We start from the raw sequence: 15592 nt of genomic DNA, 5'->3' as shown, positions 1-15592 counted from the left end.
ACGAGAGTGACACTTAGCCATAGACTCTTAGGGTGAGATCTATAGAGCGCACTTAGACTTTGCTCAGACTTAACTATAACCATTCTTTACTTTTTTAAAGGATAATAAAGAAGGTATTGCATGAAATGAAACATCAATTTCTGTCTTAGCTTGAGCTTAGCTTAATCTCACCGTTAAAATGTCTATAAATATACTAAATCATAGTTTAACCTTAGTGTTTTTCGTAAGTAAAGTCTGAGCAAAGTCCAAGTGCGCACTATAGATCTCACCCTTAATCTAGTCAATTCCATGTAGTTCTTACTACAGATAATGTTCTCCAAACCGACTAGACCTGTCAGTCTGACACTGCTTTAAGTAATTTCTCATTTCTTACTGTGAAATGCTGTTTTCGCTGCGATGAAATGATAAATCTATTTTATGGAACATCGTATCCATCACAATAAGCATTTTTTATATAACAGGATGGGCAGAAATTCACCAGGAGTCATCTGATATTAGGTGATACCGCATATAGACACATTACCAGACGGCTCGCAAGAGGCGGTCTTTTGACAATTGGTACCCTCTTTTCTTGAAAGAAGTCTAATTAGCTCAGAAATGGTACATCGTTATTAGTAACCATACATTAAAAATTGTTGGGAACCCTGCAGATGAGTACAAATCCAAACGGTACAATTACATTGATAGTACATGTGTGTGCATTCTGACACACTTACACTAAGCACACACTCCTCCGATGTCCTACACTACCGGAGTATCATGTGAGCACGCAAGACCAGGCAAATTGCATCCGGGATTATGTATATTTATGTCTATCGGGTTGAAGAACAAAGTATTTTGATTGCCTTTGCGCATATTTTATAATCGGCTATCGTAAATTGGCCCGTCTTTAATCCGCAATTCAATCTTCGAACTAAAGCGAGCCAAAGTCAACATGGTTGTGTCACACATACATCTCATACTGGTAACCAGACGCAAACAGATATACAAACTATACAAGTTGTATGGAAGTGACGAAATTGTGTCGAAAATAGAAAAGTCAGCAAATTTAAGTTTGGCCTAAATTTCGGCCTTTGTAACACTAAGTCGGACTCAAAAATGTATTGGATTTTGACATATAAGTGTCATAGACGCTAAATTCTGAAATTTCAACTTGTTTGTATATCTGTCCGCCATTTCGTGCGTTCAACTTCTAATCTAAAGGCAATAACGTAGCAGGAACCCTAGACGAAGTCAAGTAAGATAGACATTATGGCCTCGTTTTGTCTCTTCATCACAGTATAAACAATTAGAGAGAAAAAGGGGAGTTACGTTAGAACAATGCAACAGCTGTCATATAAATGGTTCAGAATTAATTAAATGCCTATTTCCAAGTACTTGAAAACTACCGTCATTATTTGTAAGCAACGGTTGTTAGCAATTTAAAGTAAAACCTTATAATATACAAAACTTTCTCAGTCAAATTGCAACGATATACTTCTGTCTCTTTTCATCACAGCGTACTCACAATTTGATACAAAGAGACGAAAGAGTACTTCAGTCAAAAGTGTACAATTTATGGGGTTATAGCTTAGGTTTCCTAGAAAAGCGGTGCCGTCATCCAACGGCCGTAATGTAACGTTGGGTGACGTCACCCATACGTTGTCTATAAATAACATCGAAGTAGGTTTCCTGGCGGTGCTGTCATTTGCATGACGGCCGTCATAGCAATGATAAACATTAGATCAACGTTTTTCGCGTGTAGCGGTGCCCATATTTAATTAATACAATGAGTGGAAACGTGACTTGGACGAGAGAAAATGATGTTTTTTTTGCATTATCTTAAAAAGTAGAGACGGTCGTTATTAACAACCGTAAAATGACGGTCAATAGTTAACTGCACCGCTTTTCTACGAAACCTAAGCTTAAGTGTTTGAAGAGGAACCTGACTATTCATAAATGCTGAATTATTCAGGATTAATGTAAAAATGAGTCAATTCCAACAAATCTACTTTTATTTGTTGCGTATTTTCAGTCTTAGCGGAAAGAGAACCGTCGTGGGATTTGAGGTAGCTGAAGTTCAAGATTTCCTTTTTTGTTATGACAACACTGTTTCGTCATTATAGTACGACAGTAATCATCAATTAATACTAAGTCAATATTTTCTGCGATACATAACAAATTATATTAGTTCGCAAAACTTCCACGTCGGCTATCTTTCGGTACAGAATAATAAGAGAAGGAAGAGTTTTGAACGTCAAACGAGTACAGAATGTCTATCTTATTTCTGAACAGAATAAAAAAAAATGAGTGAATGCAAACACGCACGCACAAGTCTACCCTAGGATCGTCATATAGACGTCTAAAAACATTTGAGAGCACCATGTATATTGATTAAAAGTCTTTACTCGCCGGGGCCCATTATTAGTGCACTCACAGCGAAGAACAGGAAGACTATACCACCGATAATTGTCACTGAAAAAGAAAGTAAAATCATTAATGAAAATGTACTATCTATTTCTATATACTACCGTCTCTATCTGTCACGTTTTATTTACTGTATGATAAAAAGAGAAAACTGCAATTAGATTAATTTCTCTTTTTTATATTGAGACATTCAATCACCAAAGAGTTCGAACACGATTGTCTACAAACGATACTGGCTGGAAAGTATAATCTGTGTGCGAAGGAATAAAAAAAAATGTGTGCGTGTACTAGGTGTACACACGTAATAAGTGAAACTTCTTTATGACCTTATTTTTCGAAAAATGATCTACTTGCAACTTTACAGAAATTGGTTAAATAAAGTTAAATTAGATAAAGTTTAACAAAAGGCTTTAATTATCATAGACATGAATACAAATACAATTATTTCATTTTAACTTATTACTGTACTACTATGTAGTACTAAGATTATTACAGAATTTCATTAATTGTAATAGAATTATTAGTATTACTATCATTGTTATCGTTATTATATAATTTTGTTACATTAGTAACAAAGTCGAAGAGATTCGAAGCCATTAGGCTTCGAATCTCTTCGGATCAACCGTGGTAGGGACAATAAAAAGATGGCGCGTAACCGAAAAATGTGACAAATGTGTGTAATTTTTTTTCCAACGCCGATAAAGAAGTTTGACTTCAAAAAGCAACATGGCGCGTAATCTGCTACAAAATTTCTCCCATACGTCGATAAAGACGTTTCACTTCAAAAGATGGCGCGTAACGAAAAAATGTTACACTAAATTTTTTTCCAACCCCGATAAAGAAGTTTCACTTCAAAAAGTTTATGTAATAGTAAAAAACGCGCGAATTATATTCTTTTTTTTAAATTCTTCCTTGGCAATCTACGATTACTATTATTTTTAATTCCAAACATTTGCAATAATATGCAAAAATAAACTTTTTTGCAGAGACGTTTTGATGGTAAGGTTGTATTATGAAAGACGAAACAATGGCCAGCGCTCTTCGTTTAAGTATGATTTGTCGACAAATACGCACGTAACAAAACGCGCCATTATTTCGTCGTTATATTTTTTACCAAAAGCTGACAAAAAAACAAAAATGTTAAAGTCACTGAGCACCATAATAATTTTGTTTTGTCAGTATTATTTATATATTAACCGTTTGTGTGAAATTTAAATATGTCGTAAGATTGGTGTCATTATAGAAGAGTGTACCAACTCACCAGTCCTAACAGAAATCTTCTGCGCCACCATTCTTCCACCAATCACAGCCAATCCCGTGCAAAGGGCATGTCCCAGGGAGCCTCCCACCACGACTCCAAACACATCTTCTCTCGTGGCCAACACCACTGTCGCCAGTTGCGACCTATCACCCCATTCCGCTAAAAACGTCAATGTTGCCGCTTGCAATAATACTTTAAAGACTGCACTACGTCTTTTTCGTCTCTCTGCTAGACCTTGCTCCAGCATCTCAGCTGTTTCTTCTTTGTCTTCCTAGAAAGGAAATTTTCTTTTAATATCATTAAATGTATAACGAAACAACATTTAAAGCCCCAACAACTTACTACAAGAAATAATTAAATATCAAGGTTTAAGTTGTAATACTTTTGATCAATTTTAATTTCTGACACAAAACAAATGAAGGAAGGTTTTTTTATTTGTTTGAAAATGTCAAACTGCGGTTTAATGAATAGGACATTAACACAAAGTCTCTACTATAAAGTATAGAAGGAACAATAAAGCTTTATGGACGCGAATCAATAATAATTGTTTGTGTTTAAACTAAGGTATATTGTCTAAGTGTTTTCTTATAGAATATAAATGTGCGTTAGCTGTAAGATCTCTTATAAATAAATAAACAGTCTGTTAACAGCTCGCGCAACCAGAGTCACCTTATTTCTTGTAGTAAGATATTTTGAAAAATAAATGTATGACATTTGAACAAATGAATTTCGAATTAAAAGTATACTAATAATATAAAAAATACTTTTATTACTACGAAATACTCTCTATAATAGGTATTTATTCCAAGTGGGACTAACGAAAATACAAAAAATAGGGACCAGACTTTAATAGTGAGATTTTTTACCTTGATCCCAAGGTCGATGAGCGCTAGAATTATCAACTACAACGAAATTTTAAACAGAAGTTACCAAGCTCCAATCATTTGCATAAACAATATATCAATATTAATTTAATAACGTAATATGTAATATTATATATTAATAATGTGTGATGTTCTAATAATCATATAATTGACTATAAAGTAATATAACTTCTATGTAAAATTCTACCTTTTAAAACAATTAAGATTGTACCACCATAATATTTTCGTACCATATTCTTGCAAATAAATTATTATTATTGTAGTTTCGTTAGTCCGACCCAGACGCTAAGCGCAAATGAATTAATAAAGTATAATGCGAAAAAAACACAAGAAATTAATATTATAAGTGCGAAGTTTGTTACGAAAATAATATCCTGAACGTATAGAACGCGGCAACCGAATTTGATTATTAGGAACTTTACGTTCGTACGTTCCAAAACACACTTCAAATATCAATAATTTATTAGTAGACTAAGGTTTTTAGTACGTATTAATATATATAATAGATATACTGCCAATTTCCGAACTAAACATTCTAATAAATAAATCGCGATGTTTAATAAAATGGTTGTAATTAGCAATAAACTTTAAGACACTTTCTACAGTACAAAAATAAAATAAAATTCTAATGTATCTTGAGTACAAATAAATTTAAAATAAAAATTATTAATATTAAAATGATTTTAAAAAGAAATTTTAATAAACTATTAAAAGGTGAATGTACTAACACAGGTCATTCACCCACGGGGTCATGAACTTTAACATGACCCATCATCTGTTCACCAACGATAACTACTTGACAGAAACCTATATTTTGAGGATTTTCAAATATTATTTTAAGGTTTATTTAATAAACATTATACATAGTACATTAATGAAAGTTTACCGGCGTAAGATAATCTCTGAAATTGGCAGTAAATATAATAAATCGAGTACATGGTGCTACAACATATACATATATATCAAATGCTGAATTCCTTTAACTAAAATACTAAGGCAATGATGGTGATGCTAAATAAAACCTAGAAAAAGCTAAATAAAAAAAAACTAATGTGTCATTCGTACTGCCAGGCAATATGATATAGGTTCACCCTCATTTCGGGCCGATTCGAAGGCCCGGCTTGGGGATCTTCAGGGGAGACTTGGGACTGCGGCTCAGATTTCTGACCCATTACTTCTAGAGTTTTCTGACTCGATACGTTCACTTCGGGGGTTTTTTCACCCGTATGACTTTCACCATCAGGCGATATATACTCTGTTTTTGCGTTTTGTGGTGATTTCAATCCTATTCCGCTATCTCTTTCGGGAGAGATCGATTCTTTCCTGTCCTTTATGGAGAGTCTTCGCCTCGCATTACTTTGGGATGAATCCTGATCTGTTATACTGTCATTAGCAGTCTGCTCTATACTTTGCGGCGATTTGCCATTGGGAATTCGATACGTTACATCAGAGTTTATAATTTCTGGGCTGAAGCGAACCTGGCGTTCAGACGATTTGGGACTGTCAGATATCATAAGTGATTTGGGTCTCGATGTTTTTCGTGCCTCAGGTGTTCTAGGGTTTAAAGAGGCCTGGGAATCAACCCGACTTAATTGTGGGCTTTCGGGTCGTCCCGACGAGTCTTCAGTCTTCGACGGACTTGGGGAACCCTGCGTACACCATGCTTATAATACATAGTATATTTAATATCAGAAGGAATTCAACATTTGTTATCTAAGGAAATTGTAGCAGACAGAAAGTAATAACTGTAATAAAAATTTTGTTTACGCCCAAACATTGATGTCATTCTCTCAATTATTTTTTTGCAAGACAACGATACTATTTGCTAAAAGTATGGAAACTTCCTGAAACTACTGTGAGTCTAAAGACTATTAAGGATAGTACGAAAATCGAGGATTGGCATAAATATTTTTCTTTTGAAATGTAACAAATAATTATCATCTATATATATAAAAATGAAACCCGTTTTCCGTTGTCACGGCATAACATGAAAACGGCTTGACCGATTTGTCTGATTTTTTTTAATAATATTCCTTGAAGTACGAGGATGGTTCTTACGGAGAGAAAAATTAAAAAAATTGAGTGAAAAAGTCTAAAAACAACACTTTTCTATATTCCCATACAGAATATTCGTAATAATACTTAAAAGTCAATTTGAACTTTAATACCATATCATAAAGTTCAAGTGTTAGTGAAGGGGTTCCGGGAAGGTAAATTTTTATTTTTTGACATAATGTATTTGTTGTATTATCAACTTTCTTTTTTTTATCTTACTAGCTAGACCGATGTCCCGAATTATTTTTTATTTTTTATTTTTTTTAAAGTATTTTAAAAAAAATAAGAATCGACTGTTAGGCGGTACGATGTTCGCCAGGCCAGCTAGTATTTTATAAACACACACGAATGATAAGAAATATCCCATCATTTTTACTTTCTACTTCATTGTGATTGTTATCTATTGATATACAATATAAATAGCCACTGGTGATATCTGTACATAGTAGGTTCACATCATATTAAAACTCTTTTCACAAATCTCAATGATTGACTATAAAAAAGTTTGTCTAATACACTATACAATAGTGGAACAGTGGAACAGATGACATGGTGACGGTGGAGGGAAAGCGTTAGATGCACGGAGAGATCTGGTCGTACTGGAAATGTATCTTCTTTTTATTCTTATAGTGGCTACTTTAATTTTGGATGCCGCGCTTTTGTACATTGACTTTGTGCTTTGACTAAAACATTGTCTAAGATTCATCAACCAAGACGTGCATCTGCGGCCAGGTGGAAATTTATGGGAGAGGCCTATGTCTAGCAGTGGACACGAACTAAAGCCACGGAAAAATACTTCAAGGAATTCTATATTTAAAAACTTGTACACGAAATAGATTATTGCGAAACCTGGTAGTCTTTGGTGAAATATTTGCATTATTTTCACGCAAATCAAACCAAGGCCAAAATGTAATTTATTTAATAAGAAATTATTTAAATTTTTATAAATATATGACATTGATTAAATAATATGCATTTCAGTAAAATAATTTTTAAAGTGAAATACTGAAAACAGCACTAGAGACAAGTACAGACGATCAAGTGTTTTTAAAGTTAATATTGTTTTGATCCTAACGTCGGATATATCCAGATAATGATCAAACAATACAATATATCACAAAGACAGTTCTGTCAATATGATAAGATACACCAAGAGCGATATTATAGTGTGTCAATGTCAACTGTCAATTTCAGAAATAGATATATGTAGTAGAAATCCTATTAATCATTGCGATATCTACCGCTTTTTATTCTGATATTACCACAGACTAAAATAAATCAAATTCAAAGAGCAGGAAATGTTTATATTTACCATGACGTTTGTCACTCGGTCAAGATTGCCAACCTCGATTTCGTACTATATTGCTCTATTAAACCCGTATTATAAACTCAATAAAAATTTCATTAAACAACAACACTGATGAAATACTGTCTTCTCGTTTTGATGATGTATGACATTTCCCAACTTGGACCCCTAGTCGAAAATTATGAAAATTCTTATACCACGGTCGACTGGTCACTTGCGACTTGGGCTCTATGGCCAAAGCTATATTAAGTTAGGGCTCTAAAAGATTCAGTCTCGAAACATATTTTCGCGACATATACATATATACAGGATGGTCAAAAAGTCGTGGATCAAACGCAACTAGATAGATGAAGGTCATCAGCTGCAAAAAAATGTTCTACGGCAGGTCTTTAAACTCAACCCTTGCAGGTTATAATTTATTTTGCGTTTTATAAGAAAATTGACTTTTTTTTACTAATTCTTATTAAAATTCGAAAAAATCTACATCCTGTATCTTTTTCATAATATCCACTAGATTGGTATTGATGAGTTCTAGCGTTAGACATACTATTTATAGTTATTTATTTATATTGGCGAACTTTTCCGGATTTCCGTATGTCAAAGTCGCTTACTGCAAATGCTACACTGCGTTTGGTCGAAGACAAATAATCCAATCAACAACCGAGATTTATCCTAGCAGTAGTAGTCAGAAATTATATTAATCAAAGCTTATTTGGTCTATTAATAGAAATTCGTTTAAGCCGCCAGTAACCAGTCGTCAGGGAAACTGAGTTCCGACTATAAAATTGATCGATTTTACAAGTAATCGAAGTCGATTTGACATATCAACTAAGGGCCCCCCTTTGAACAGTAAAACTGTTTTGAAACGTTCACAAACAATTACGACAACACAGTATTAAAGAAAAGTCGTCTACATACTAGCTTCAAACACACCTGTTCCTCTCTCCTCTTCAATTCGGTCTGCACCTCATCCAACTCCTCTTGACCCTCGTTCGGGTCCATTTTCCATCCATCTCTTAGCATCTTCAGACCAAATATGAGGAACAGTGCCGCACTTATATAATGCGTATACACCCTCGGTACAACTGTGGCTACCCAGCCAAAAGCTGCTGAGAGAACAGTCATAAAAATAAGCGCAGATATGGCACCACTGAAGACAATTATTCTAGAATGTTTCATGGCCATGATTGCAGCTATGAAGAATGTCTTGTCCGCTAATTCTGACACAATAACCACGGACAGTGACGCTAGGAAACCTTGCCAGAAACCGCCTTTGACTGCTGCATTCTGAAAATGACAAATATTAAATCAATAACTATGTTTTTTAAAATTCTGGATTTTCACCCATATCTTTTCTATACAGAATTCGCTTCTTATTTCCCGCTTTCGTAGTTTTGCTAGTTACGGCTATGGGGCCGTTCAAGTATTACGTAACCACTATAGGGGACTTTGATTTTCTTATTTGGTGATTACGTCACCAGTAATGATTTACTTTTTTACACATATTTACCTCACATTGTCTATGCTTGAAAAAACGAAATACATTTTTGAGGATTCCTACAAAAAATTTATCCGTTTATGTACTATTATTTTTGAGAGCTTTGCTTACTTTTGCTGACAAGAGGAGGGGGGGGGGGGGGGGGGATAAATTGCAGTAAATCTGTTTACGTAATAAGGCTAATTTAGCAATTGCCTCCAAATGACTGCGAAACTAAATATCAATATGAGATATCAACGCCAAGTATCCCTATGCTGGTTTTGGCTTTAAGTGTGTGTTCCAACAGAGGGTAAAATTGGACTATTGTCGACCCCAGTATAATATCAAAATTACTTTAAGAGTATTTCCTGGAAGGGAATTGGCCAAAGTGACAAACATGCATAAGTACAATGTTTTAAACAAAACATTGTTATTTCGTGTTAATATCTTAGAACAACAGATTAAAATATTTCTTTGTTACTTTCAAAACAAAGACGACACAATTTTACTAAAGTATTTATATTCAGTTTATTTAGTTTAACGCTTATCAGAGGAAAATGAGGTCATTCTCACTGCCTGTAAATAATAACTCACTTATTCATTCAAGGTGTTTAATCTATTTTTATGTTTTCATTGTAACAGGTACAGTAAAAAGTATGATTTCACGATGAAAGTATGGTCACTTAAAAATGGGTTTAAAGTGTGAAAGCCTTGGATATTTTGAGTCTTACATAATCTCTGAGAAATTTGTATTTTATTTACTATATTGCGCGTAAACGATAACGTTTTAGCTAATGCCGAAGAGTACGCATGCCTATTACAGGAACCTACCTACTTTCCATATAGCGGATATAATTTAATAACTCAAACCGAAAATAACTTTATTAATATAGGTAACCAAGCACACTTATGAACGTCAACAGAAAAGATGTTAAATTCATACTAAATTTACATTTACTACGAGTTCGCAAGTCAAGGGCGTAGAGCTAGCAAGAAAATCTCCGCATTCTTTTTAATCGCCAAGTTGTAAGACATACAAATTGTTTGTAAGGTAGAGCAGCCATATATATTTGAACTGGAGAATATTTCTATATACAAATATGGAGTACCTACAGATAATCTTCTACTAATATATAAAATTCTCGTGTCACAATGTTCGTTCCCATACTCCTCCGAAACGGCTCGGCCGATTCTTATGAAATTTTTTATGCATATTCAGTAAGTCTGAGAATTGGCTAATATCTTTATTTCTTCTTCTTCAAACCTCTTAGTAATAAGGGGTGTCCACTGTCCACGCCAAACGTTTGTTTTTATTTTTTAAATATTTTTTTTTATTTATTTTTTTATGATACAGCATACAAAATACATACAACCTTAAATTTTCATCTACCCTCTACGATCAAGCCCTATTTTTGATTTGTTACTAATATTATGACTTGAACTCTGAGGTTTATATAGAGAAAAATTCACAGAAAAACCTAAAAAGTTTAGATTCGAGAAAACCGAACAGTCTCTGGGGTAGCATAGCAAAATGTTCCATGTTGGTAGGTACTAAAAAGGTAGGCTAAGTAAAATCTCATTAAGGAGAAACGAAGTTCGCGGAAGCACCTAGTAATATATATATAATTACGACGTTCGAGTAAACTAATTTCTCTTTGAAAATAGATTACAGCCCATTTACGTCACGTCTGGTTTGGGTCGCATCAAGGTCAGGAATGTTTGAAAAAAGAATATGCGTCACCATAGATTCAAGAGCGCGTGTTGCCATCACAGATAATCCAATAACAAATTGTACTGGAGTGAGTTTAATATTTTGTATCTCTCGACTTATGATATATTTTGTCTTATACTTCACATTCACTTCTAGAAAAATTGCCCTTCCATGTTCCTGCCTAAAAGATTCGTAATTATGCTTTATTTCAGGTTCCTCCCATCAACACCAACGGTGCAAAAAACTCAGTTTAGTATCGCACAGCCGGGACATACAACGACCAATATTTAAGCCTTGACTTGTTTAAGCTATCGCAGAATATGCTTGGAGTATTAAGAATGTATATACCTCAAAATCACCTGCATTATTAGCACACCCCATACACCATCCACACTCAGTTTCACACCATCTCACAACACAGGCGAATTAGGCATTACTTAGTTAAATGTATTTAAACATTATTTTTTTTAAGTTTTAACCTTTTAGTATATATATGTATTGTGTATGCCATACATCTTTAGTATAATTGTTTTTTATTACCTCTAAAATCCACTAAAATTCTTCTAAATATACACATATTAGCCATATCGTATCCTGCTCAATCATGACTTTTGTAATTGATGAATCCGTGAGATTTTTTTTTAACTTTTTAGTTTATTTATTTTATTATTATTTTTTAAAGATTTGGTTATTGCACTTTACCCATCATATGTCTGTATTTAGTTCTTTTCCTTACTAGAGTTGCCTGGAAAAGATAGCTTGTTAGCGACAAGGCCGCCCGTTGCATCCCTTATAATTTTTATGTTATCTATATGTTTTTCTTTAAACGTAACGAAGTGTACATAAATAAAATAAAACATGCTCTTTGGTAACATAAATAAAGTATTCAATTATTTGTTTTGAGCAACTTTGTTTAAAACCAATTGTTACCGCTTTCCTAAGCCATAGAATTTATTCACGCTATTTATAAATCAATTAAGTGTAACTATGCCGTATTGTCTATATTTTAGGTTAAGGCTCCTGAAGTATTGATTAATTTTACTATACAAACTATTTAAACGCCCATTTAATTTTATTAATTAATTAAATAAATCTTTGCTTTTTATCATTAATTACTTAAGATGTCAGGTGTAACATGGTAATGATTGCAGCTCCTTACCAACATTTTGTAAAACAAAAAACTTGGCGATTAAACGGAGCGACGGAGAGTTTATTGCCAGTTCTTCTCGTCCATTCTACATTGATTTGAAGAACTGGCAGTAAATGTAAAATTAGAAGCATTTAATATGTATTTCTTTATTGACGTTCATAATGGTCTAAGATCCCGCTATACAACGACCTTCACCGAGATGCTTATTTAATGAAACTTATTTTATATATAATTTAATATGTCAATAAATATAATCCATATGGGTTGCCTAGCAAATTTCACTCCAGAGTATGTTTAATTAATTTTAAAAAAAAAATATTTTTTTAAACATTTCACCGGTATGATTATTAGATAAATTCTATACCAATCGAAAGTATGAAGCCCATAGAATATGCAAACGTTAGGTTGTTTTTAATCAATTAATTATTTATGTGTATATTTTTTATGTGACACTAAAGTATATATACATCTTTAGTATAAAAGAAGGTTATAGTGATACATATATAATACTACCCTGATTAAAAATATTGATTGAAAAAAGTTAAAAAAATTTACTACATGCAAATTATAAAAAAAAAAAATTTTTTTAAATATTAATTAAACATACTCTGGACTGAAATTTGCTAGGCAACCCATATATGGATTACATTTATTGACATATTAAATTATATATAAAATAAGTTTCATTAAATAAGCATCTCGGTGAAGGTCGTTGTATAGCGGGATCTTATACTATAAGTGTAAATGAATAAATTATTTCGAATTTGAATTTCTCCGTGGTGCAGTTATATTCAGCATCTGCAATGGTATTTTGTAAATTTGCGATTGCGACCCCGATTTCAATGCATTTTTGAACCGTGATAATCTCATGGCGAATCAACGCTACGGATATTAAGAGAACCACACCGTAATTGTTTACGACACTGAAAGTTACAGAATACCTGCGCTGTTTGATTTAAAGCAGCATATTAATCAAACTACAGTCAAAATCTACAACTAATATTTGGTTGTAAAAACCGATATTCGTAACAGCCGGGACCTTTATTTTGGTCAATATAACCGGCATGTTGTTCTAAACGATGTCGTCGTAAACGGTTTTGACTGTACAACTACTAGTAACAGTTAACACTATGTGGAACCAGCTGCCCACTGAAGTAATAACCGAACTAATTCGACTTAGGGTCCAAGAAAAGAGCGTACGAAATCTTAAAAGACTGGCAACGCACTCGCGAACCTTCTGGAATTGAGTGTCCATGGGCGACGGTATCACTTAATATCAGATGAGGCTCCTGCTCGTTTGCCTTCTATTACATAAAAAAAAGGAATCGTTACCTTTGCAGGCTTATATAGGCCTTTTCAAAGTGATTAAGTTAAAAAAATCTTTACAGTAACATTTACCTGGCTCTAATAGTCGCCGTTTAACATCAGCCTATATAGTCAAACGCAAGCTTCTTTACCATTAAGCCAAATAAAAAGTTCTGACGTCTGAAGACTGTATATTTCTTCAATTTATTTTTGGATAATTTCTAACCTTGAAAACCCAAAATAAATCGTTGTTACGTACAACGTACGCACATTATGCAGCGCATATGTATTAATAATAATAATAATAGATAGCTGGAAGTCTTCCACGATCCTCTTGACAAGACATTTTCTTTTGCGACCTTTGGAATCGACTCCAAGAGGGGGGGGTGGTCCCTGGCAGATACATCCTCGAAGTGTTTAAAAAAGAGCACCAAATGGGTGAACATAGGCTGCGAGGACGACCTCTTTGGGCGTCCCGTAAGGTAGGTCCCCCCCACATGCTTTAAAAACACCTTAAGTAGTCTTAGGGTGCGTCCACATCTGCACATTCGGGGCATATTCGCCAGATGTGGACGCACCCTTAGAGTCTTCTTAACGCCTTAGAGAAAACTTGCAACCTCACTCAAAATTTGTTTTTTTTACTAGTTATGTTTTTGTTGGTATCATTTTGTCAATAATTCTTTCAATTTTCTATGACATTTCAATCAAGATTGACGACTGGTAGATATTGAGTGGTTTTGACATTAGTTGATGTAAGATGATGACAGATAACCGCATTGTCTACATGCACCAGTTCACGTATAGATTATCTTATTCAATATAAAAGATGATAACTAGAAATAATCCTTTCTCTGTTAGGATAAGATAAACTATCTGACAATTCAAATATAATTTTAAATACCATTAACGTATTATCTTTTGCACCGTTTTAACTTAAGAACTTATTATCACAGAAAAAGTATAACTTCTTACGCGCGTACATAAGTACACGCACCCTTACGTTTACGTTTTAATTAGCATGTTTGTAAAATAAATAAAAATCGTGGGGAATAACCTTAGCTTGAAACATGATGACGTGACGATCCTTGAACATTTACATACGGGTACTCCCACTCGAAACCATTGCAGTTATGCGCACGCGCATCATATGACAATCGACTTCTTTTGATAATTGATTACATTCAGTAAAATTTGCCTTAATTATTTAATTTTCTATCGACCCCAAAAACTCAAACCCAACATCGAAATTTTAAATTCTGATACACATATGTCTGTATAACTATCCTTCGAGTAGGTCTTCTACCTTCTGTACCTTCGGGGGCGTCCATAAATTACGTGAGGTGTTTAAGGGGGGGAGGGGGCCGAGTCAAATCTCATTTAATCTTACGTTGGAGAGAGGGGGGGTCTCGGCAAATATCACGCAATTTTTTTTTTATTGAAAAAATTTTTTTTAGGAAAACGTTTGACCCTAAAGGCCATTCTTTCTTTCAACTTCCCGCTAACTCCATACCTAAACGCTCAACACTTCACTTATTTTGTTTTTGAGCTCTTCGAGCTCAATAGTACGAATTCTGTGTTATTTTGAGTTCTCCGAGCTCAAAAAGATAGCTTCTTACGCGTTTACGTAAGAAACCCACATTTTGAAAAATCTCACGCGAGATTGGGGGATGGGGGAGGGGGTTGAATAAAATCTCACGACATCTCATTTTTTTACAGAAAATTAAAAAAAAACACCTCACGTAATTTATGGACGCCCCCTTCCCTAAATTTACAATATTTGTGAGTACAAATACAACTAAGAGCTAGAAATTGAATACTAAACCTAGATTCAAGTGCGTTGCACTTACGACCTTGTTGCCACCATGCATTATTCAAGAGTATTACTGGTAACTCTAGGTTATACTTTATTTTCCTCAAACTACTAGACAACTTTAAATATTGAAAACTTTAAATTTAAATTAATCTAAATAATTCAAATCATTAAACGTTCTAATTTCGTTATTCGTGCTCAAAAACATACATATTTTTAAGTCGAAG

At 33.8% G+C, this 15592-nt stretch overlaps 1 protein-coding gene across 5 annotated transcripts in view; it reads right to left on the bottom strand.

Moving 5' to 3' along the window:
• Positions 1 to 1815: 1815 nt before the first annotated feature.
• The window catches only part of LOC125059542 (transmembrane protein 165), a 32841-nt gene continuing 19064 nt past the window's right edge, over positions 1816 to 15592 (bottom strand). For 3 of the 5 annotated variants that reach the window (XM_047664000.1, XM_047664001.1, XM_047663997.1), the window contains 3 exons: positions 8831 to 9199; positions 3668 to 3938; positions 1816 to 2454 (listed from right to left, as the gene is read on the bottom strand). In XM_047664000.1, coding sequence (XP_047519956.1) covers positions 2384 to 2454; positions 3668 to 3938; positions 8831 to 9199 — 711 coding nt within the window. In that variant the 3' untranslated portion in view covers positions 1816 to 2383. Of the gene's footprint in view, positions 2455 to 3667; positions 3939 to 5642; positions 6422 to 8830; positions 9200 to 15592 lie in introns of those variants that run through there. The other 2 variants (XM_047663998.1, XM_047664002.1) reach the window with 2 other exon arrangements.

This window comes from Pieris napi, chromosome 20 (genome assembly GCF_905475465.1).
Source record: "Pieris napi chromosome 20, ilPieNapi1.2, whole genome shotgun sequence".
Lineage (NCBI taxonomy): Eukaryota > Metazoa > Arthropoda > Insecta > Lepidoptera > Pieridae > Pieris > Pieris napi.
This window is presented reverse-complemented; position numbering and strand designations above follow the sequence as displayed.